Source organism: Marmota monax, unplaced genomic scaffold, assembly GCF_021218885.2.
Source record: "Marmota monax isolate L192 unplaced genomic scaffold, Marmota_monax_Labrador192_F-V1.1 WCK01_AAM20220418_F8-fsc00126, whole genome shotgun sequence".
NCBI classification, from domain to species: domain Eukaryota; kingdom Metazoa; phylum Chordata; class Mammalia; order Rodentia; family Sciuridae; genus Marmota; species Marmota monax.
The window spans coordinates 1,622,488-1,649,045 of record NW_026695245.1 but is presented as its reverse complement, the minus strand read 5'-3'; the positions used below and the strand labels follow the sequence as shown (position 1 = coordinate 1,649,045).

The 26,558-nt window shown below is 34.6% G+C and overlaps 1 protein-coding gene across 3 annotated transcripts in view; it reads left to right on the top strand.

Moving 5' to 3' along the window:
- Nucleotides 1-26,558, top strand: part of Psma8 (proteasome 20S subunit alpha 8) — a 39,667-nt gene that overhangs the window by 1,678 nt on the left and 11,431 nt on the right. Inside the window, exons 2-4 of one of the 3 annotated variants that reach the window (XM_046434040.1) lie at nucleotides 11,811-11,823; nucleotides 20,226-20,350; nucleotides 22,519-22,641. In XM_046434040.1, coding sequence (XP_046289996.1) covers nucleotides 11,811-11,823; nucleotides 20,226-20,350; nucleotides 22,519-22,641 — 261 coding nt within the window. Of the gene's footprint in view, nucleotides 1-11,810; nucleotides 11,938-20,207; nucleotides 20,351-22,518; nucleotides 22,642-26,558 lie in introns of all 3 variants that reach the window. The other 2 variants (XM_046434033.1, XM_046434032.1) reach the window with 2 other exon arrangements.

Genomic DNA, 26,558 nt, shown 5'->3' with positions numbered 1-26,558 from the left:
TATCAAATATGATGGGGCAAAAATAACATTAGAAAGCAGAATCATTTTAAAGTATTTTTCTATTTAATTAGGCCCACTAGTTTAGCTTCTGTTTTATAAGTAATTTTTTTAGAATTGTAAATTTAAGAAAAGCCTGATGTAGCTTAAACCAAAAGGGTACCATTTTGATAAAAACAAAAGTTATATAATCCCCAGCATGACATGTAGCATATGGTTAGAAAATAATGCCCAAGTTTTAGAGCCTAAAATAAAGGGTATAATGGGAGAAGACTGGGGTGTAATAAGAAACCACATTGGCTCATTTAAAATGTTTTAAGAATGCTATAGAACTGATTGATAGTTCCTTTGTAATGAGCTGTAAAAGGGTAAGGATATAAAAATACCTATAGTGGGCATTTTTAAAGATACATTGGAAGGATGAGAATTTTGTCTCAGGATTCTGAAATTATAATTTGCATCTTTGTATGAAGTTATTCATTGTGTTTCCTTGAGGGTGCTGTGACCTTTTGCATAGGGTAAAGTTTATACTGGCACTTGTTTATTAAAAGAGGTTGTAAATTAGTATGTCTATAAACAACAGTTAATGTGAAGAATTGCAAATAAACCAGGATTGGCCAATTTTGGCCAGTATGTACATGTGATATTGTTTAGTAATACAAAACTTATATGGGCCATACTTAGAGGGCTTGGGTTCTCCTCTCTAGATGGTTACCTGACAGCATGAAGTGGGGTGAGAAAGCTGTTGGATTTTTTTTTTTTTGGTTTTAGTTTCCTTTTCTTTAAATGCAAAATATGTTGAATATTATTTTGGAGAAGTACTACCTTCCTTCTTAGGGAAAAAAGTGAACCACGATATTTCTGTGGAAAAAAATACAAGATTTATTATCAATCCTCAGTCTGTCCTTTCCCTGACCCCAAATTCTTAATTGGCTTCATATTTCTTTCTTTTATGAATCTCAGCTCCACAATTCTGCCATCAAAGTTTTCCATAATCCTTATCCACCTTCTCTCTCTCTCTTCTTTTCTTCCCCCCTAGTGTTGAGAATTGAACCCAGGAGTGCTCTACCACTGAGATACATCTTATTTTTTATTTTTGAAGCAGGATCTTACTAAGATGTCTAGGCTGACCCTAAATTTGTCATCCTCCTACCTCACCCTCCTGAGCAGCTGGGATTAAAACTTGTGCCACCATGCCTAGGGTTTTTTTGTTGTTGTTGTTTGTTTGTTTTAAATCTGCCTTCATTAATTGAAGAGCAGTTCCTTGATTTCATTAATATAGGCTTCTTCCCCTGTGAGGAGGAAGAGGGGAAAACACCTTTCTGTCTACTGTTGTACATCTTACATATCCCTTTAACTTTGTGATGGTGGTTGTTTGCAGTGTTGGGCATTGAACCCAGGGGCCTTGCACATACTAAGCACACATCCTCTTGCTGAGCTACCTTCTCAGCCCTTACTTATACTTTAAGAGTCTCCACACATTTCTCTTCCTTCATGAAAGCTTTTTCTAATTCACACACTCATTGTGGATCATTTTCTTTTTCTGACTTTATAATCTGTACTGCTGGGTGTTGTACATGTTTACTGTTTCACATCGGATTCTATTTAATTTCAAGAATATTTAATAAAATAATCTCATCAACCGGATAGTAAGATCTTTGAGGTTCTAAATGGTGTAATTTCTGTTTTATATTCTGCTGCACAGTATAAGTACTAGGAAGGAACTAACATTTAAGCAGTATTTTGTAACAGGCATTTTATGTACCACATCTGGTATTAAGGACAGCATTTAACCACCTTTTTACATTTGTGAGAAACATGATTTGGAAGCTCTCATAGTTTGCTGAAAGTACCAGTCAGAAGGTGAAGGAGTCCATATTCATACTTATATTTTTCTAGTTTCAAAGTCACTCTGTTCAGTAAATATTTGTATATCAATAAGCTGTCATTTGTTAGAGTCTGTAAACAAGTCAAAATAACACCTGGCATTTTGCCAGGGGAATGTTAGAGTTCATAAGCAAGTCTGGATGGTGCCTGGCAAAATGCCAGAGGGAGTGGTTTGAGAAGTAACAAAAACAAGCCATTAAGTGTGGAGATTCCTGATTGGTTGACTGATGTATCTAGTTTATGCTAATTAGATAAGCTCTGTGGAATGTATAAATACTGCTCCTGTCCTGCAATAAACGGCTTCCACTCCTGCTGTATCACGTACACAAGTTGTTCCTCACAGACTGCGGCAGTCATTATCATGAATATGGAAATAGATGTGTGTTGCTTAAGGCAATTAATTTCTCTGAGGTTCAATGTCTTTAGTAGGAAATAGACATCAGAATAATGCCTGTTTCCTAGGGTTGATGTGAGAGTTGGGGTAATACATGTTAAGCATCTTGCATAGTGCCTAGTTCACAGAAAGTACTTAATAAATTGAAGACATCATTATTTACTGTTCTTTTGGTTTTTCTCTTTTTCCTTCAGTTCAATTTTGTCTATGATTCTTTAAGCACATTTACTTATTTCTTTAAGATATTTCTTTAAGACATTTAACATGCTAAACTGGGTGTTGAACCCCAGTATTTTATTATAGAATTTGCTATTTAGTAGGAAGGTTAGATGATTGAGAAAATGAATAAATAATGAATATAGTAATAGAGAATATCATATTGGATATATTGAATATAATTATGGGAATTCTAGGTATAAAGGAAGCCCCATTGAGATAGTGATATTTAAAAAAGGAAAAAAGTGAAGAATATTTTAGACAAAGGAAATAGCATGTGGGAGGACCAGTAGCAGAAAACATCTGTGTTCTGTGAACTGGAGGACACTTAACATTGTGAAGTAATGGAAATATATGAAGACAAGAAGCTAGAAACCAGAACCAGATCATGGAATACTTTTAAAACTGTTTTAGTAGAATATATTTGATCCTGAGAGATAAGAGGCCTAAAAGGGTTTAATGTGACTACTGTAACTTTCTAGATTATTGCTATTCTATCCTTCTAGTAGCATGAGTACACTTATCCAACCTCATAGGTACTCACATAAGCCAGGTAGAGTCATCATAATTTCTTTCCTCCTGGCCACAGTCATGAGCACATGACTCAGTGCTATAAGTCCACCTTCGGGAGTTAATACTGACTAGAGATAATGGTAACTTTTATTCTGTGGGAGAGCTGTTGGGATATACGTTCAAGATGCTGGTGGCCATGTTTGCTTCTATAGAGAGAAAATCTCTATTTAGAAGTGCTAAAGGACAACATGCAAAGAATAAATATTATAATTCATAGATCCTCTTGTCCAAGTTTGTCCTGTCTTGATTTGCTTAGTGAGAAATGGTTCCTACCTGTAAAGTTTTAAGTAGAAGAATGGCACATTGAGGTTTTCATTTTACTCTCTTGTGTGCTTGTGTGCATACACTCTCTCCTCTTTCATTTCATTTTCCAAAGATTTCTCATACTACATTGTGATCTGTAGATTGGATGAAATTATAACTAGAAGCAGGGAAATAGGATACTATGGAGATAGTGTAGATGAAAGATATTACTAGTTTTTGCTAGGGTTGATGCAGAAATGGAAATAAAGCAGATTCCAAAGAGATGTCAGCAGTATTGGATGTGATGATTATTTGGATGGTGTTTGCTAGTGGTGGGAGGGGGTAAAAAGAGGTATTGGAGACGGAAGAGTCAAAGATGCTGCTTCTGTTTGTTTGGGGGGTTGACCACTAAGTTAATAGTGTTGTCTTTTTGTTAAATAATGTGAATCACCAAGTTTGAGCAGGAATATAATATTTTTGGTCTTCCTGAAATTGAGATATGTCTGAGCACTTCCAGAATGGCCTCCACTGATCCCTACTTCCTGGTTTTTCATGCCCCTCCTTGGGTGTGGGATGAATCTTATGATTTAATTTTTTTCAGTCCTGGGAATGAACCCCTTGCAAGTGTTCTACGACTAAATCCCCATTCATTCATTCATTCATTCATTTATGTGTGTGGTTCCAGGATTTAACCCAGGGTTTCAAGCATTCTAGGCAAGTGCTCTACCACTAAGCTTAACCCCAGCCCCTGTAATGAGTGACTTTGAAGGAATGAAATATGCAAAATTGATGAAATGTCATTTCAGAGATTAGATTATGAAGAGATGATTCACTTTTGCTTGCCATTACTTGCCCTCTTACTAGTTCACTGTCGTATTACCCAGCTTCTTATGTTGTTAGTTGCCCTACCAAGGGAACTACATGGCAGTGGACCTGAGAGAAACATCTGCTCAAAATTCAGTGTGGTACCAAGACTCTTAATCTAGCAGTGTAGGAGAAACTAGATCTTGCCAGCAATGATATGTGTGAGCTTGGAAATGGTTCCTCTTCCAATGGAGCCATGAGATAAACGCAGTCCTGGGGCACAACTTGATTGCAGCCTTGTGAGTTCCAGAGCCCTCTGGCTAAAAGATGTTCAGATTCCTGACACACAGAGACTGTGAGGCAGTGAAATATACCTGTTTAGAATTGAGGAAATTTATCTTTCCTGGAGATTATAATTTTGAAGTGTATCATTTCTCTCCCATTCTTAACACTTATGTTAAGTTTGAATAAATGAAAATTCTTGAGTACTATTCATCTTCCTTTGGGAGGATAGCCTGTGCCTTGAAGGACCTTAATGACCTGTGTCTGAACTCTCAGAGGAGATAGGAGATAGAAATCAGGTTGCTGAGAGAAGATGACAATATGTGACTTTGGCGGGGTTGAGGGGGGAAAAAAGCTGGATTAAAGTGGAGTGGATTTTTAAGATTATGTTTAAGAGAGACTAGAATATGTTTAAATGTTGGTGAGAAAGGGCTAATAGAGAAAGTTGAGGTTTACTTGTTTTGAAGTTTATTTTTAACCTTTTATTATGGATTATTTTAAATACATAAAGACATAATAGAGGGCTGGGGTTGTGGCTCAGCAGTAGAGCGCTTGCCTAGCACATGTGGGGCGCTGGGTTCAATCCTCAGCACCACATAAAAATAAAATAAAAGTATTGTGTCCAGCTACAACTAAAATAAAATATTTTTTAAAAGACATAATAGAAAAATGAATTTCTGCTCTATGTCCATCACCCAGCTTCAATAGTTAAAGTTATCGACATTTTACCAGTTTGCTTCCAGTTAAACTCATTTCTCTTTCTATTGGAGTTTTGTGGGATTTTTGTTGTTGTTATTTTTTTTGGTGTGCCTAGGATTGAACCTAGGGCTTTGTGCATGCTAGGCAAGCATTCCACCTCCTAGCTCCCAGCCCTGGAGTTTGTTAAAATTGAAATATTTATTGCAGTACTTATAAGTTCACATGTAGTTTTAAGGAACAATACGTAGAGAAAGCCTTTGCATGCTTTACCCATTTTCTGCCAATGATAACATTTTGCAAAACTATAGTAAAAATAACACAGTGGCTGGGGTCATGGCTCAGTGGTAGAGCCATGACTCATTGTCTCACACATGTGAGGCACTGGGTTCAATTCTCAGCACCACCTAAAAATACATAAATAAAATAAAGGTATTGTGTCCATCTACAACTTAAAAATAAAAACACAGCCAGGTTATTGTAATTGATACACCACCGATTTTATTCAGATTTCTTCAGTTTTCTTTGTACTAATGTGTATATAAAGTTGTATCAGATCTTATTGTATATGTACATTTGTATATCTAGTCATCATATCCTTCTCATCATGTCTTAACCCCTGGCAGCATTCATCTGTCCACCATATCTAAAATTTTGCCATTTCAGAAATATTACGTAGGCAGATCACAGTGGCACACACCTGTAATCCCAGAAACTTTGGAGGCTGAGTTAGGAGGATCGAAATTTCAAGGCCAGTCTGGGTAATGTAGTGAGATCTTGTTTCAGAATGAAAAATAAAGAAGCACTGGTGATGTAGATCAATGGTAGAGACCCACTGGGTTCAATTCCCAGTAACTAACACACACATACACACACACACACACAAAGAAAAAAAAAAGAAATGTTATATAAATAGTATGAAAACATTTTATAGTTTTATTTATGCAGGCTTTGTGTGAAAATAAATTTTGAAAATCTTGAACCTTTACTTAGTTATATATTATATCCCCTATTTGAGATCACTGTAATCTTTACAACAGAAATCAATCTTTTAAACAAAACTTTTAAATGAGCTGAAGTCTAGCCTATTTTGGAGCCATTCTAACATGTTGTAAGGTGGGAGCCAGAGCCCTATCTCAGGTAGGGAGAGGCTCTTCACAAATAACACAATACAATATTATGTCTGATACATCAAAGAAAGAAGAGCTTTTAACTTTCTTTTTATGGAAAGAATGGAAGAATGCTTCCATGTTTTACAATATCACCTTTAAATCAGACTCTCCTTTGCCGCAGTCTGGCTGGGCACAATTCAGGAGCCACTTGTCAAAAGAAACAAACTTTATTTTTAGAACACACACACCAAAACACACAGCTCCTCAGGAAAAACCTTCAGAGCCCAACTGCTACCACCGGCTTCCCACAAGCCTCTCAACCTCCCCCACTCCTCCTGCTCTTGAGGCTGATTGGCTGGGTGGCGTGGGCAGAGCCAAAAAAAAGTCCCCCAATGAGCAGCTCTGTGGTCTGAAAGGGCAGGGAAACAGCCCAATGAGCATCCCCGCAGAGGAGCCAATCAGTTGGCAGCTAGAAGTTTGCTGGGGCCCCTTCGGCTGTGGCTCTCAACACTCCTTAATACCTTCCAAAAAAATCTGAAATCTAATTCCAGTGTGAAGAATAACACAAAAATTATATCTATAACTTATTGGCAATAGTTTATTTTATCCAACTCTAAAACATCAAATACATGAATAAATACCAACAAAACTTGTTATTTCCATACAAACCCAAGACTTTTGCTACACATAACTTTTAGTTTGGAGAACACCAACTTGGCAAAGTGTTCTCCAAAGGTTTACATTTAACTGAGCTTAACTTTTAAAGTGCGATTTAGAATCCAGAGTGTATGGTAACAATAATCACAGGTGTGAATTGGTTAAGAAAAATCAAAGGATAGCCTTAAATCTCTTACACATTTAATATTAGATATGGAAAATGACAAACCCCCAAATAGTGTGGCCTGGGAAGAGGGAGTAAAGAGGAAAGCAGCACATTGATGGCATTGATCCTTTCCTAGTGATAGAACAATCCCTAGAAAGGAAGCCAAAGCATGAAAACAAGTTTTTGTTTCTCTGGTATAAGTGCCTCAGTGTGCATGTTATGTGTAATTGCTTGGGTAGTTTATAAGAAACTGCCAAATGGTTTCCTACAGTAACTACATAGTTTTACACTCCTACTAGCAATGTATGAGTTATCTAGTTTCCCTACATCCTTGCCAGCATTTGGTGGTGTTACTGTTTTTTGGTTTAATCATCTTGATAAGTGTGTAGTGGCTCGTATCTGTGGTTTTAATTAAATTAACTAAGTTGGACATTAATGGTTAATGATAGATGGTTGAACATATTCTCATGTACTTATTTGCCATCTGTCTTCTTTGTTGAAATGCATCTTTTGAGCATTTTCTAATGAATGGCTTATGTTTGTACTATTGATATTTGACAGTTCTTTACATATTCTAGATACTAGTCCTTTTCAGATATGTGTTTTGCAAATATTTTCTCCCAGTCTGTTGCATATATTTTCATCATTTTTTCATAGAACTTCATGGATAAATTGTAACTTCAAAGAAGATTTATAATTTCTTCTTTGTGTAGTTCATGTTTTTGGTATCAAATCTAAGAATTATTGCCTAGCTTTAGATCCCAAAGTTTTTCTATTTTTTTCTAAAATTTTATTATTTTACATCTTATATTTAAATCTGCGATCCACTTTGAATTAATTTTTATGTAGGTGTCAGCTTCAGAATGAAATTTATTTTTGGGTGAAGTATTTAAAAACAAATCCTAGATAATCATTACATTTCAGTATATTTCTCTAAAATATAAAGATGTTTCTTAAAACCATTCTCACTATGAGTGAAATTAATGATAACTGTTTAATATATTATAATAGCCTGTGTTCTGATTTTTCTAATTGCTCACAAAATATCTTTTTATAGCACTTAGCTGTTAAATATTTCTGTTTTATTATTGAACAACATCTTCCCCTATTCTTATGCCTTGACTTAAAGAGACTGGGCTAATTGATTTGTAGAATGTTGCACTTTCTAGATTCAGCTCATGGTTTCCTTGCCTTTGCAGAATTAATGTTTAGAAAGATAACTATAATAAGCAAATAATTATAAATTTGTTGATTAGAAGAAAATAACTTTTTTTAAGAGAAGGACTTTTTTTTTTTTAAATTTTATTTTATTTTTTAGTTTTTGGCGGACACAACATCTTTGTTTGTACGTGGTGCTGAGGATCGAACCCAGGCCGCACGCATGCCAGGCGAGCGCGCTACCACTTGAGCCACATCCCCAGCCCAAGAGAAGGACTTTTTGAGCTAAAATTTAAGTTGAGAGATAAGTGTTCCAGGTAGAAGGAATGTAACACATGAAGACATGGAGGAAGAAAACACACTAGTTTGGCTGGCACTTGATGAATAAGGAAGAATATGACATGCTGTTGGAGACACATGCAGGGGTCAGATAACTAAGCGCCTTGGCAGATTGTGGAAGGGAAGTCAATAGGAACATAATCTGACTCTGTTGATGTTTTAAAATGCCCACCTTGGCTGCTTTATGGAAACTGCATGAAGGTCCAGTGGGGACTGTGTGGATTCAGATAGTCAGGAAACGAGAGTAAAAACTGAGAAATCTTGTTAGGCTGTTGCAGTAGCCTGATGATGAAAATGGTAGTTGCTTTTACTGCATTGATGATAGAAAGTAATAGATAGTTTCTGTAGGTAAAATGGACAGACTCTTGGACGCTTGGTAATTGTGAAAAAGGATCGGGAGGGACAGAGAGTGATAAAGGATGGTGCTAATAGTTGAATATTGAATGTCACCCCCCTACCCATGTGTTTACTTTTGGTCTCTTTTGGGCGATGGTGGAATTTTTAGGAGGTAGAACATTGTAGGAGGTGCTTAGGTCACTGGAATTGTGCCTTTGAAGGAGATCATGGGATCCTGATCTCTTTCCTCTTCCTTTTCTCTTTTGCTTCCTGGCTCACGATGTGAGTAGTTTGTTCCCTATTTGCTTCCCACCATTACCATCTAGCACCCCCATCAGAAACCCAAAATGATGAGTCCACCTGAACTTGGACTGGAATCTCTAAAACCATGAATCAGAGTAAACCTTTTCTGTTCATAGGTTAATTATCTCAGATATTTTATTAAAATAACAAAAAACTGACTACTACACATAGCATCTGGGCATTTGTTTAAACAGTTGAGCAGATAGAGATTCATTTTCTGAGATGAATCAGAAAAATTAATCTGGTTTCTAGTTTGTGACAAATTTAATCATGTGGAATATAGTCTTCTGTTTTTATGTTGTTAGTAAATTAGGTATGGATGTTGAATTTTATCAGATACCTTTGTAAGTTTTCTTATTTACATTTGTTTCTATATTTAATATAATTGTATTACTATAGTTTTAACTTTAACATAGAATAATTTAAATAGCTTAGGAATTACTTAGAACAGAAAATTAAAAGAATTCACCATTGAGTCCTCCAAATCTCATACTTATTTTTGAAGAACAATACTTTTTTCTGAATATTATCCATATTTATTAGCAAGACTAAGGTGTCTGTATTTTTTTTTTCCAAAATCCCTGGGCTGGGGATGTGGCTCAAGCGGTAGCGCACTTGCCTGGCATGCACGGGGCGCTGGGTTCAATCCTCAGCACCACATAAAAATAAAGATGTTTTTGTCCCCCAAAAAGTAAATATTGAAAGATTCTCTCTCTCTCTCTCTCTCTCTCTCTCTCTCTGTCTCTCTCTCTCTCAAAAAAATTATTTCTTAATTGTAGTTGGACACAATACCTTTATTTTATTTATTTTTATGTGGTGCTGAGAATCAAACCCAGGGCCTCACTCTACCACTGAGCCACAACCCCAGCCATGTCTTTTCTGGAGTCAATTTATTTTTTCCCTGTCATCCTTTTCAGATTTTCAAGTTTATTAAATTAGAGCTATAATTTTTAAATTGCTACTTTTTCACATTTGAATACATTTTAAAATAGTTTTTTTAACCTTTTATTGATTGATTGATGTATTTTTATGTGGTGCTGAGGACTAAACCCCCAGTGCCTTACCGTGTGAGGCAGCCTTACCCATGCGAGGCAAATATTCTACCACTGAGCTACACCCCCAGCCCCTGAATACATTTCTTTTATTCTGTCCTCATGGTTAGATTAATAGAGAGATTTCTTTTGTTTAAAAAAAATCTTGGTATTATTTATCAATTTTATTGTTTTCTCCTTAAACATTCATTTTTGCTTCTTTATTTTTCCTTTTTAGCTAAGCTTAAATATTTGAATTTCTTTTTGTACTTTTTGAATGCTTTATTACTTAATTTTTAATTTTTTTCTTATTTAATTAGAAACGTAAGATAATGAATTTTCTCATGGGCATAATTTGGGCCATATCCCAAAGACTTTAATATTAATATATTTATTATCAGCATTTTCTAAATAATCTGCCTTGGGAGTTAAATTATTTAGGTGAGAGTTATAAAAATAACTTATGATCAATAAATTTCATTTGATTTGTTTTAATCTGGGGAATATACTGGGATGTTTTTGAGTCATAACGTATGTTAAATTGTTATAATGTCCATGAGAAGAGTACCTATAGTATATAAAGTTAAACATTTGTCCATTCGATGAGGATGGGATATGCAGAGAGCATTGCTCATCTTAGGATGGTTAGGGAAGGTCTCTTGGATAAACTGACAGATTTAAATGAAATGAGGGAACAATAAAAGCAAATGCCTTGATAAATTGTCTATGTTTTACTTAACTGAAAGATTTAATCTCAGTCTGTCTTTCTATTTAATCTGTTGTGTACTTATACTTCAAAAATGCTGATTCAGAGAACACCTCTTTGCATTGTTATATAAAGCATTTTTAATGTCATCACATTTGGCTTTACGTACCATAAACTGATTAGTTTATAAACTAAGAAGTTTATTTCTCATAATTCCAGAGACTGAGATGTCTAATATCAAGGCCAATTTGGTGTCCAATGAGGACCTCTTTCCTACATCACAGATGGTCCCTACTTGCTTTGTCCTCACACGGTAGAAGAAGCAAATGAGCTTCCTTGGATCTTTTTATAAGGCACTAATCCAATTTGTGAGCACTCCACTCTTATGAACTAATTATCTCCCGGAGGCCCGAATGCCTAATATTATCACTTTGGGGATCAGGATTTCAACATGTGTATTTGGAGTGGAGCTACAACAACCTCCAATTTCTATCCCTCCAAATTGTGAGATACATGAGAGAGCTTTTGCAGAATTTTGTATACTTCAGGTTTTGTTTTTTTTACTACTTTCATTATCAGTTCTGGTACTGCCACTCTATAAGGAATTTACATGGATTACCATCTTCTTTTAGTTAAAATTGTACTGTAGATAGTACTTTTTCAATTGCGTTGTGTATGATTAGGGTGTTCATGTAGTTTCTCAGTAGTGGTGTTTTCTTTGCAATTTCTACCTATCTATCTTCTTTGCTTTGAGTGTAGGGAATGGGCCTCCCATAAGCTAGTATCTATGCAACTATTTTCCTAGAAGTCTGCTTTTCTCATTTTATTGAATACTTAAAGAAAAGTCATTTATTAGAATAACTTGTCAGTCTTAAGTTTCAAATTAACTGTTTTTTTAATGACTCAATAGGTTGGAATTAGAGGCACCAATATAGTTGTGCTTGGAGTAGAAAAAAAATCTGTTGCTAAACTTCAAGATGAAAGAACTGTGAGGAAAATTTGTGCTCTTGATGATCACATCTGCATGGCTTTTGCAGGTACTTATGGACCAACAATAATGATGCATAGTATTCTAGTGCAGTGGGGCAACACAGTTGACCCTACTACTGCAATTTGCTGTATATATGCAGTATATATAGTTATACTTTATATCTTATTGAAAACAAACAATATAACATTTGTAAAAGAAAATTATGACTTTATAAACTGAGATTTATGATAATGCTTTGATAATAAAGCATAAATGTTAGAAGAAGTATTTTAACTCCTTAGAACTTTAGGGAGCAGTTCTCCTTTTAAGCTGTGTGTGTGTGTGTGTGTGTTGTGTGTGTATGTGTATGTGTATGTGTGTGCACGCGCACACGCGCTTTGTTTTGTTCTTGTAGTGCTAGGGATTAAACTCGGGACTTTATGCATGGTAGGTAAGCACTCTAACATTAAACTATATACCTAGCTACTATAAACTTTTTTGGGGGGTGGGGCGGATACTGGAGATTGGACCCAGAGGTGCTCAATCCTTGAGTCACATCTCTGGCCTTATTCATTTTTAAAAAATTTTTATTTTATTTTTTTTAGTTGTTGATAAATCTTTATTGTGTTTCTTTATATATGGTGCTCAGAGTCAAACCCAGTGTCACACATGCCAGGCAAGTGCGCTACCACTAAGCCCAGCCTCAGCCCCCCTTTTTATTATTTTAGTTTGAGACAGGGTCTCTCTAAGTTGCTTGTGGCTGGCTCTGAACTTGTGATCCTCCTGCCTCAGTCTCCCAAGCCACTAGGATTGCGGGTGTGTGCCACTGCACCTTCTAACTATCAACTTTTTATTTTGAAATACTTATAGATTCCCAAAAAGTTTCCAAAAATCTCAGGAAAGTTCACTTTAACTTTACTCAGTCTCTCTCAATGGTCATACCTTCAAAACCCATAAATTCTTATTTGTATATTTAAAGAGTTTTTACAGATTTCACCAGTTTTATATGCATTAATTTGCATGTGTATGTGCATATTTGTAGTTATACTTACCACAAGTATAGGTTCATGTAGTTACCACCACTGTTAAGATACACAAACTCTTCTATCACAAAACACTACCTATGGTATTCCTTCTCCCCATCTTTGACCTCTGGAAGCCACTAATCTATTTTTTTTTAATTCAATTTATTTTTTTTAGTTGTTGATAGTCCTGATTTTATTTATTTATGTGTGGTGCTGAGAATGGAACCCAGTGCCTTACACATGCTAGGCAAGTGTGCTACCACTGAGCCATAGCCCCGGCCCCCACAAGTCTACTTTCTATTTTCAAATTTTGTCATTTTCAGAATGTCATATGAATAAAATCATATGATGTATATAGCTTTTTCAGTGGTCTTTTTTCATTCAGCATAATTTTCTTACAATTCATCCAAGCAAGTTATTGCATATATCAATTATACTTTCCTCTTTTATTTCTGAGTAGTATCCTATGGTATGAATGTATTGCAGTTTGTTAACAGCTTAGCCACTGAAGGACATTTGGAGTAGTTCCAGGTTTTGCCTATTACAAATAAAGTATTTTGAACATTTGTGTATAGTTTTTGTGTGAGTATCATTGCTAGATTGTATGATAATGCATGCTTATTCTTATAAAACACTTCCAAATTTTATTTCAAAGTAACTATACTCTTATATTCCCACTAGCATTGTATGAATGGTTCATTTTTTTCTACATCCTCAACGGCATTTGGTGTTGTTAATTTTTTTTTAAAGAGAGAGTGAGAGAGAGAGAGAGAAATTTTTTTTAATATTTATTTTTTAGTTTTCGGCGGATACAACATCTTTGTTTGTATGTGGTGCTGAGGATCAAACCCGTGCTGCACACATGCCAGGCGAGCGCGATACCACTTGAGCCACATCCCCAGCCCGTTAATTGTTTTTTAATTTTAATTTTTTTAAATTTATTTTTTTATTGGTACTGGGGATTGAACCCAGGAGTGCTTAACCCTGAGCCATATCCCCTTTTCTTTTTATATTTTATTTAGAGACAGGGTCTTGCTCAGTTGCTTAGGGCCTTGCTAAGTTGTTGAGGCTGGCTTTGAACTCGAAATCCTCCTGAGCCACTGGGATTTACAGGTGTGCACCACCATGCCCAGCCCAGTTTTTTTTTTTTTTTTTAATTTTAGAAATTCCTATAAGCATGTAGTAAAATTTAATTGTGGTTTTAATTTGTATTTCCCTCGTGGTTAATAATGTTGAACATATTTTTCATGTGCTTATTTCCCTTTGTACAGTGGATAAGACATTATCTTTTTTGTTTTTGCTCATTTTTTAAGTGTGTATTTTAAAAATATTTTTTAGTTGTAGGTGGACACAATACCTTTATTTTATTTTTATGTGATGCCAGGAATCGAACCCAGTGCCTCAGCAAGCTTGGTAAGCTCTCTACCACTGAGCCACAACCTGGGCCCCTTTAAGTGTATTTTAAGCTGGAATTTTATATTGAAGTTTAAAAATCTTATTCAGCAAAATGTAGCTCTTATCCTATTTCCTTTTGGAATCAAGTCAATAAATATAAAAGATAAAAATCATACGAAGTATCTTTTCTGATCAAAATGGAATGAAACTAGAAATAAGTAGCAGAAGAATAAAACCTAAAACTTTACAAATAAATGGAAAGTAAGCAGAAAACTCCTAAATTGTCCATGGAGTGGGAGAAAAAAAAAAGCCCAAGGGAAATTAGCAGGTATCCTGAGAGAAATAAATAACTGAACACACAGCAGCCTTACTTAGGAAATAGAGTTAAAGCAGTGTTACAAAGGAAATATAGATGCAAACACTTATATTGAAAAACAGAGACCTAACTCAACAACCTATATGTTAAAAACAAGATGAGACAAACTAATTCCAAAGCTAGAAAAGGAGATAATAATAGAGATCAGCACAGAGTGAAATAAGAGAATAGAAAAATAATAGAATATTAATAACACCAAAAATTGGTTCTTTGAAAAGGTGAACAAAATTGACAACTCTACTACATTGACTAAAAAAAAAGAGATTATTCAATCAAAATAAGAAAAAAAGGGGAATTTTACTGCCAATTTTAGAGAAATAGAGGATTTTAAGAGAGTACTATTGTATACCAACAAAATTTCTTCAAACACACAGATCCCTTTAAGTACTCAATATGAAACTTAAAATCTCAATAGGCATAACAAAGAAATTGAATCAGTTACCAAAGATTCCCAACAAAGAATAGTCCAGGATCTAATGACTTCACTGGTAAATTCTACCAAACATTTTAAAGAGGAATTAATAAATCATTTTCAAACTTGTCCAAAAAATTAAAGAGAACACCTCTAAATTAATTTTATGAGACTAATATTATCAAGATGCCAAAAGCAAAGATACTACAAGAAGATAAAATTATAGAAACAATATTGCTGATGAACAGTGATATTAAAATATCAATAAAATACTAGCAAACTGAATTCAACATATTAAAAGGATCATACCTCATGACCAAGTGGAATTTATTTTTGGAGTGTAAGGATGGTTTGGCATAAGAAAACTAATCAATAAAATACATCACGTTAACAGGAAAAGAATATTCAAGGAAAAAATACATGATCTTATCATTTGGTACAGAAAAATGCATTTGACAAAATTCAAAATTATACTCCTCAAAAGACACTCAATAGGGGCTGGGGCTGTAGCTCAGTGGCAGATTACTTGCCTTGCACATGGGAGGCACTGGGTTCAATCCTCAGCACCACATAAAAAAATACACATATTAATAACGTGTAATAATAAAGGCATGCTGTCCATCTACAACTACAAAAAAGTTTTAAAAAACACTCAATAACTACAGAATAAAAGGAAATTACTTCAACATAATTAAGATCACATATGAACAACCCACATATCTTATTGGTAAAACACTGAAAAGCTTTTCTTCCAGAATCAAGAATAAGACAAGGGTGCCTCTTCTCCGCTCCTATTCAATATAGTAATGAATGTCCTATTCAGAGTAGTTGGGCATGAAAAAGAAAGGAAAGGCATCCAAATTATAAAAGATTACAGACATTGTGATCTTATATGTAGAAACTCTATCAATTCCACACAAAAATATTGTTATAAATAATGAATTGAACAAAGTTGCAGGGCACAAAATCAAAACTCAAAAAATTAGGTGCATGCTCTCGTAGAGTATTAATCCTAGCATGCTCAAGGCCATGGGTTCAATTCCCAGTACAGCAAAGAAAAAAAAAAGAAGAAATTTGAATAGTAACTTTTAAAAATTTTGTCATGCCAGGCACAGAGGTGCATGCCTTTAATCCTACTTACTTAGGAAGCTGAGGCAGAAAGATCACAAGTTCAACTTGTAACAACTTAGGGAGACTGTCTCCAATAAAGAACTAGTAAGCACCCTTTACTAGTTCTTTATTTAAAATATTCTGAGACAGACGGAACTGTCTCAAAATTCTGACAGGGGATGGTACTAAGAGGCAGAATATTCCTAGTTTCAATCTGTATTCACACACATACACAGAATTCATTTACAGTAACATCAAAAAGAATAAGATACTATTTAGAAAAAATTAAACTGAGGAGGTAAAAGACTTCTGTGCTGAAAAATATGAAATGTTGCTGAAAGAAATTAAAGAAGATACAAAGAAGTAAATGTATGAATTGTAAATTTATGAATTGGAAGACTTAATTTATTATGAACATGCCAGTACTATCCAAGGCAGTATACAGCTTCAGTGGCATTCCTATCAAAATCCCAATGATATTTTTAATAAAATCTATTTGAAATTGACGAAATTTCAGATGGCCCTGAATTGCCCAATCTTAGAAAAGAACAAAGCTGGAGGTCTCATATTTCTTGATTTAAAAACTCAATACAGGGCTGGGATTGTGGCTCAGCGATAGAATGCTCGCCTAGCACATGCAAGGCCCTGGGTTCGATCCTCAGCACCACATAAAAATAAATAAAGATATTGTGTCCAACTACGACTAAAACAATAAATAAATACTTTTTAAAAAAGACCTCAATACAAATGGGCATGCTGGAGCACACCTGTAATCGCAGCAGTTTGGAGGCTGAAGCTGGAAGATCACAAGTTCAAAGACAGCCTCATCAACTTAGTGAGACCCTGTCTCAGAATAAAAAGTAACGTGGGCTAGAGATGTTGCTCACTGGTTAAGCACCCCTGGGTTCAATCCCTGGTACCAAAACACACACACACACACACACACACACACACATTCTCTCTCTCTCTCTCTCTGAAGTCCTTATTCCCACTGAGTTCAAAGCCAGACTTCTTTATCTACTATACCTGTACTATGGACAGAGTACTTGAATGCCCCTTTCCTCACTTTACTCATCCATTTGAGTACTTCATTGATTTGTTACAAGAATTAAGGGAGTAATACATATGATTCATTGAAATAGTGTCTGGGCACACAGTGGTAATTCCAGCGACTCAGGAGGCTAGGTAGGAGAATTACAAGTTCCAGGCCTGCCTCAGCAACTTAGTGAGGCCCTAAGCAACATAGTGAGACCCTGTCTCTAACAAATGAAAAGATCTCGGGATGTGGCTCGTGACAAAGTGTCCCTGAATTCATCCCGAGTACCAAAAAAAGAAAAAAAAAAAAAGATGTCTGACATGTGTTGAACAGATATTATTATTACTACTAGTAGTACCATATATGGTTAATATATAAAAAGCTCAGGTACAGTGGCACAAGCCTATAATCCCAGTGGCTCAGGAGGCTGAGGCAGGAGGATCATGAGGTCAAAGCCAGCCTCAGCAACCTAGCTAGGCCCTAAGCAACTTAGCAAGACCCTGTCTCAAAATAAAACATAAAAAGGGCTGGGGATGTGGTTCAGTGGTTAAGCACCCTCAAGTTCAATCCCTGGTACCTAAATAAATAAATAACAAGAAAGGATGTGGCAAAATATGTACTAGCTTAAGAAAGTATCCATTTTATATTTATATGAATATACATGTATAATATAAAGCAAGTATAATATAAAATGGCAAGTTACAGAAGAACATGTATAATATAATTATATTTATGAATTTTGGAATGGTAGCTTTTGTTTCCTAGTTTATAGTGAGCATATGTAAAAAAAATATAGTTTCACTTTGAAAAAAATGACATTTTGTTGATATTGTTATACTGTGCTTTAAATGTTTAGGAAACAAACCTTCAGAAGAATGAAAGAATCTTTTTAAATTATATATCATATGGAGTTCCATTGTATAAATTTTATATGATGATAGTATTTTCAAGATAATGTGGTATAAATTTAAAATAAATTGAGAGCTCATTTGTTCTATATATGGCTTGCTTTTAAACAAAATGAAATTATGATTTTAAATGCTTTCCCCAAATAGAATTTGTTCTCTTTTGCCTAACCAAATGATGGATATAATTGCTACTTATATTCAAAACAGACATATAAAACTATATTATTTATAAAGTTTGGCAAATTTATCACTGATTATTTTTTTCCTTGAATCAGTTATATTACTACTTCTTTATGTAACTTAGTTTTATATCACATTTCACATTGTAAAGAGAAAATACTTTGGCATACCATATCTGATTATATTTCTTTTTATTTTTTTTAATTTTTTTATTAGTTGCTCAAGACAATACAATGATCTTGACATATCATATATTTGATTCAATACAAAATTACATATCTGATTATATTTCTAATTGAAGATTTTTGTTTGTTTTAAATTTTTTGCAGTATCGACTATTATACCTAGGGTTTCCCGTATGCTAGGCAAGTGTTCTACCATTGAACTACATCCCCATTGCTTTAAATTAATTGACTAATTAAGACAGATCCTTGCTGAGTTGCCCAGGCTGGCCTTGAACTTTTAGTCCTTCTGCTTAGTCTTCCTAGTGCCTGTGATTACATGTATGTGCCACCATGCCAAGCAAATTGACTGAAGATTTCATCTGTAGGGTAAACTAATCAATCTCTTGCCGTTTCTTTATCTTATATAACTTTTGCAAAGAGAAGAGAATTGGTTTCTTTTCTTTAACTGTGTATGTGATGATGATTCACACCCTACATGAGTGTTAGGGGGATTGCAAACAGAGGTTCAGACAGTTTCTTCATTGTTAGCTAATATTATCTGTCTTCAGATTCTTTCAGGTTTCTAGAAATAGGTTTTGAAACTCTGTTGAAGGGAATCCATGAAAGATGGATAGTTATGTGAGAAAGATTTTATAAAACTGTGTTTTTTGTTTTTTGTTTTTTGTTTTTTTGGCAATCTAGTTAGTATTAAGAGAGTGGGGAAAGAAAATGGCCAAATAAAAGTCAAATGCTAAATAAATCCTTAATACAAATGTTTGTGACCATTTTATCAGTTAAAGTTTGTAGTCAGTTTGTTATTCCTTTGATAGAACACATCTGTTTCCTTATGGAAGTATTGAGAACTAATCACAAGACATTTTGATATTGTAAAAGCAAAGTCATATGTTTTCTTTTTCTGGCTGGGTACAGTGGTGCACACCTATAATCCCAGCTACTCTGGAGGCTGAGGCAAGAGGACTGCAAGTTCAAGACAAGCTCAGACAATGAGGCAAGACTGTCTCAAAATAAAAAATTTAGAGTTGGGGTGTAGCTCAGTGGTAGAATACTTGCACAGCATGTTATAGGCCCTGTATTTTTCCCCAGCATTGAAAAAAAGTTTCTTTTTTTCTGTTTCAACATCTTGATTTTTAAATCTTGATCTTAGGCCAAAAAAATATGGTTTTATTAAATGCAGTTTTAATTCAGTGGAAGTATGTTTCACAATATAAAGTAAAACTCTTATTTTCAGGAGATTAAATCTAGCTTATTATTAGTGTTTAAATCATTCTTTTTACTGGGGATTGAACTCGGGGGCACTCAACCACTAAGCCACATCCCCAGCCCTATTTTGTATTTAATTTAGAGACAGAGTCTCACTGACTTACTTAACAACTTGCTTTTGCTGTGGCTGGCTTTGACTCGTGATCCTCCTGCCTTAACAGGAGCTGAGCCCAAGTCGCTGGGATTATTGTGTGTGCCATGTCTGGGTCTTTTTTTTTTTTTTTTGAGCTACATCCTTAGCCCCTAAACCATTAATCTTTAAAACTATTTTCTTTACAAAAAAGAATGCATCAAATTAAGTTTGAAAAGGAAATAAATCAGAATGTTTAAGTGACACCTTATATCATAATTCCTTTATAAAGGTCATGTATTGAGAAAAAAAGATGTTATAAAGAAAGGTTTGATTGGAGAAGGAAAATATGTATTATGAAAAAAAGTATTTTTGTAAAATTTTGACTATTTTTATAGGATTGACTGCTGATGCTAGAGTAGTAATAAACAGAGCCCGGGTGGAGTGCCAGAGCCATAAGCTTACAGTTGAAGACCCAGTCACTGTAGAATATATAACTCGCTTCATAGCAACTTTAAAGCAGGTAAGCTAATATTCTATTAGGTTTCTTCAAATCAGTTAAAATATCTAATCTAGTAATAATCCATTATTTTAGGTTCTGTCATAGAAACAGTACAGCTACCCCAAGCATTTGATCTATTAATCTACTAGATACTTTATTCTTTCTCACAGTTACTTCACAGTCACACTCTTATTCAGATAAAAATGCATTGACTTAATCACTAGATATCCCAGTCAATTTCAATTCTGGAAATTATATAAAACTTAAAAGAGCATAAATCTATAATCTTTTAAGGCAATTTCTACACTTCTGGAGATACAGATACTAGCATTCTTTAATTTTTTTTTCCAAAGAAATGCCCATTTTTTTCACCTATGAATCTAAACACAGCTGATCAAGTTTAGATATGACTTCTTCTGGAACCCATGCATAGATACCTGGTTTAATGATAAATGTAATCATGATGTATACAAGTATTATTTTTCTCTTGTTTTACGTGTATTTTGTATATGGCAGCAGAGGCTGTGCATAGAATTTTTATGAAAAGAATTGTAAATTTGTAACAGTGGGATTGGGACTGGTAAGGTCTGGGGCAGAAGATAGATCTCATGAGCACCTTTTATACTTTTATATTATTTTAACCCTGTGCATATATAATTTTTTTATTTAAAAAAATTGATGAAGGGGATATAGCTCAGTTGGTAGAGTGCTTGTCCCACATGCACAAGGCCTTGGGTTCAATCCCCAGGACCACAAAAAAAAAAAAAAAAAAAGTTGATTAAGCAAAAAAAAAAAAGTAAAAAGTCTTCTCCTCTAAGGTATATTTACAGAGCAACTACTTCATGCCTAGAGGTACACTAGGCACATTAGGAAGTACAGAGGAATTAACACATAAACTTTATTTTCAAAGAGGTTCATAGTTTAACTATTAACACTGAATTCTGAAGTGGCTTTTTTAAAATTCATATAATAAAATTGAAAAGTAAGAAAATAAATGCAAAGCCGGATGCCATGGCACATGCCTATAATCCCAGAAGCTTGGGTGGCTGAGACAGGAGGATTATAAGTTCAAAGCCAACCTCAGCAAAAGTGTTGTGCTAAGCAACTCAGTGAGACCCTGTCTCCAAAATACAAAATAGGGTTGGGGATGTGGCTCAGTGGTTGAGTCCCCCTGAATTCAGTCCCAAGTACCTCCCCCTGCAAAAAAAAGGAAAATAGACACAATATATAGACAAGACCAGGAAGAAAGCTACTATTAAGCTGTTTCAAACCACATAATTAAACACAGACACAGAATTTTATATGGTTATACAAAGTTTCCCAAATTTTTAGTCCTTAGCTTTCTATCATGGCTGCTTTTTTGTATGACATGTAGGAGCACCAGTCTCAGTGTGAATTCCATCCTTTTAGCACAAAACCAGGAAGTTCCCTGGCACTGAAGTAATAAGAAATATAATTGGTTCCCAGTGCCACTTTGTCTGTGAGAGAAAAAAAACAACATGCTTTTTATTCAAGAGAAACAAAGGTTCCCTTGTCTTGGGACTGAAAGAAATATCTCACTTGGGTTTTTAAGTAAAGATAACTAGTATAAGTGAACAGAATATATTTGTTAATAATAGTATCAAGTAAGGATACTGGATGATAATAGTAGCAATTATAGTGTTCCTCAAGGTAAACCAAGGATGTGCTTCAAAAGTATACAACTCATTGAAGTCAGTTTTGCTGAGAACCAAGATGAGTATGGCATGAACACTGTTCTCTACTATTAAAGAGGTTACAGTCTAGTTTGTTACCAAAATGTACACAACACAATAGGAAAACATTTTGAGAAAATGTAAGTCCTGAGAACCTCCCCGTGCAAAAAAAAAAAAAAACCCGAAAGGAAAATAGAAACAATAAATAGACAAGACCAGGAAGAAAGCTACTATTAAGCTGTTTCAAGCCACATAATTAAACACAGACACAGAATTTTATACAGTTATATAGAGTTGGTTTTATTTTACAGATTGTATACATTAATTTCTTTCAAAATTTGTTATGAATTGAGATTAGTCCAGAAAGAATTCTAAAAATGTGTAGAATAAGAATTAGGAAAGGAGATCATTTTGATAGCAATTCTCTATTAATTATTAGAATTTGTATGTAATAATTAAAATAGTGTTATTCTAAAAATAAATTTTATTTTTCAGAAATATACCCAGAGCAATGGACGAAGACCTTTCGGAATCTCTGCCTTAATTGTAGGTTTTGATGATGATGGTATCCCAAGATTATATCAGACAGATCCCTCTGGTACTTACCATGCATGGAAAGTGAGTCTTCAATTTGTTAATATTTTTTGAGAAATTGAATAAATGTTTTCACTTTTAAATGCTTAATAGCAGGCGGGGGTTGTGGCTCAGTGGTAGAGCACTTGCCTAGCATGTGTGAGGCACTAGGTTCGATTCTCAGCACCACATGAAAATAAATAAAGGGCCACCAAGAACTAATAAAATATTTTTAAAAAATAAATAAATAAATAAATGCTTAATAGCTTTCAGGGACATGACAAAATTATGTTGCATTAAAATGTTTGCACTGGCCAGAGATATGAAAAATTGTGCTCTATATGTGTAATGTAAATTTAATGAATCTTGTCATATATAACAAATTAAAATTATAAAACAAATGTTTGTACTGTCAAAACCTTTATAAATATAGTCAGCTGGTCTGAAATTATAATTTTTGGATAATGAAATGCCTTGGTGTTTATTAATGGATCCTTTTCCTTACTTTTGAAAAGATGTGACAGACCTGACAAACCTAAATGGCCAAATAAGAGAAATACTGTCTAGTTTGTATTGAGCATTCATTTTTTTTCCAAATTAGTATTGCTTCATATAGATGCTTGTTTCAGTAAAATAGTGTTTTTGCTTTTAGTGAAGAACTAGATGGGCTCTTAAACTCCATACTGAAATGCTTAATGTGTTCTCTATTCTAGGTCAGTCAGAGCACCCTAAACTGTGATATATACTTATTTGTTAGTATACAGCAATGATCTCTACATAATTTGTGGACTATAATTTGTTTCTTGGATAAATTGTTATTCTTGTATTTGTACCGAACTGCTTTGTTTTATGGTACACTCAAATCCAATACAAAAGCCCAGAAAAACTAGTAGCAGTTTCTAGAAATGATTTTTTATATATTCTCATAGAATAAGATGATAGTTCAGAAATGTGACTTTATCAAAAGTTTAAGTACATAGGTTTTAAATAATTTCCTGCTGAATTTAGTTTACTATTGCCAAATAAATTAAGTGGGAAATATTGCTATGGTCTTTATGCATGTATTAAGAAATTGTTTTTCTCTGACCATATGTGTAAGATACTGTTTTATAAACCAGTTAACCAGCTGGGTGCAGTGACACACACCTGTAATTCCAGAGGCTCAGATGGCTACTACAGGAATATTCCAAGTTTGCGGCCACACTTAGCAACTTAATGAATCCCTAAGCAATTTAGAGATACCCCATCTCAAAATAAAAATGGCTGAGGATGTAGCTCTGATTTCAATCCTCAGTACCACAAAAATAAATCCATTTAACCAGATCACTAAAACAGTGGATTGTAATCTTCCAACAAATACCAGAATACCTGTGCCAGATGCAATCTTTTAATTTGCTTGTGTAATCTAACTGGTAATCAGAAGGTATGGATTTACCTGGTGCAAATATCAGAACTTTTTAACATCTACTAGGTTTCTGTGCCTTCCAAATCAGTGACCTAAACAAAAGAAGTTATTATATTCCCATCTTTAAATAATTTAAAGCCTGCCATCTTCTGTTTGCATTTATCATTACATTTACTATTTATTTCAATATTATAACAGCAGTTTCCAAGTCTACATGAAGTTTTCATTTTAAATTGCTTTCTGGGGACTTACAAAGAAGTATTTTAATTTTCTCTTGGGAAAATTATGGAATTCTTTTTATTATTTATTTTTAGTTGTAGTTGGACACAATACTTTTATTTATTTATATGTGGTGCTGAGGCTCAAACTCAGGGCCTCGCACGTTCTAGGCAAGTGCTGTACCGCTGAGCCACAACCCCAGCCCTGGAATTCTTATAATCATTGTACATTTTATTGATCATTTCATTGATCTGAACTGTGCTCTGCTGTGGTGTCTTCAGGCCACATGATAGAGTTAAGAACATGTGAACAGTTGTGAATATGCACACACATGTGCCTCACTATTGTTATTTTACTCACTTCTTATATTCTTATACTATGGTTTTTTATAAGGCTTTGGTTGAAGTAAGTATTATGCAACTTAAAAAACTCATCTATAACAAAACATTTGAAAATTTTTTTATTTTATGAATTTGGTAATTGAGATTCAGGGATTAAGAGATTGATTTAGGTTCACATCCCTACTTAATAGCAACATTAAAATTAAAACTCAGTAAATACTGAAGCAATATTGGAATAAACATTTAATTCTTTCCACTATAACATGTAACCGCCCTTAGCCAGTTGACACTCTGTACACATTATATAAATTCTGATATCCATTTTTGAAAGATAGAATAAAAACTGATTTGATTTCTACTTCTGAGGGAGTATAGCATTTTATCTAAGATCAGGTTTTTTGGTTTGTTTTGTTTTTCTGTGTTCCATTTGTTTGCTTTTATGATGACATATTATTTCAGGTAGCGTAACAAAATGGTGCAGTGGACTATTGGGAGCAGCCATGGCACTGACTGGCATTACAACACTTTGCAGTGCTAGATTTTAGTCTTACAAGGTACAGAAAGAAGAACATGTAGAATAGGTAATAGAAATGGGAAGTTATAAAAATAAACTGGCTTCATGACCTGTTATAGAAATGAGAATAGAAGTAGCTGATGCCAGTACTTTAGTTTGTTGTGGGCTCATTACCTGGCACATGACACAGCTTTCCTTCCTTCCTTCCTTATTACTGGGGGTCGAAACCCAGGAAACCCTACCTTTTTTTTTTCTTTCTTTTTTGAGACAGGGTCTCATTAAGTTGCTGGGACTAGCATCGGAACTTTTGATCCTACCTAAGGCTCCTGAATGGCTCAGATTATAGGTATGCACCATTGAACCCAGCTCACAACTTTTAATTCTGAAGGTTCTGGTCCATTAGTGATCTTGCCTTAGTGGGTTATAGAGCCTTCCATTAACTTTTTCACTTTATGGGGAAGTTCTAAGAGAAACCTTCAGAAAATCTCTTTGAGTTCTAATATCTTCTCCCTGGTCCCATTGTATAGTAGTCATTTTTAATTTTAATAATCAGAATAAATCATAGTATCTGTTATGGTTTAGATTTAGGTGTCCTCCAAAAGCTCGTGTATGAGACAATGCAAGAAAGCTTTGAGGTGAAATGATTGGTTATGAAAGCCTTAACCTAATCAGTGCATTAATCCTGTGATAGGGATCAACTGGGTGGTAACTGTAGGCAGGTAGGGTGTGTCTGGAGGATATTAGTCATTGGGGCCCTACCTTTGGGATATATATTTTGTTCATGTAGAGGGGAGTTTCTATCTCTCTGCTTCCTAACTGTCATTTCCTGAGCTGTTTCCTGTACCACTCTTCCACTATGATATTCTGCCTCACTTTGGACCCAGAGCAACAAGAGTTAGTTGGTCATCTGTAGATTGAGACCTCTGAAACCATGAGCCCGCAAATAAACTTTTCCTCTTCTAATTGTTTTTGTCAGGTCTTTTGGTTACAGCAGCAAAAAAAAAAAAAAAAAAAAAAAGCTAACTAAAACAGCATCCTTACAATGATAATAACTCCTATAGGTTCATATAGAGCAGAATCCTAGCCTTGACAGATGTTGTCATATAACTGCTACTGTAACTGAGTCTTCACATTTCTATCTGACTGGCTCCTTCAAGGTGATAAAAAATATAATAAGAACCAGTGAATGCCCTGAGCATATGTCAGTTTCCCTGCTTCTTCACAGTTAATTCATTGCTTAGAAGCAATATTTTGTAGGATACCATGATGTATAATACTGAAAAGCATTCAGTAAATGTACATTTGGCATATGTAAGGGTAAACTGTAAGTTCCTCTTCCAGTGAGATAATGCTGCTACTCCTTCCATGATGGAAGAGTTCAGCAAAATCAGTTAGTCATGTTGGCAAGTCAACTTTAAATTTTTGTTTCTTGAACCCAGGGCCTCCCATGTGCTAGGTAAGCACTCTGCCGGTGAGCTGCATT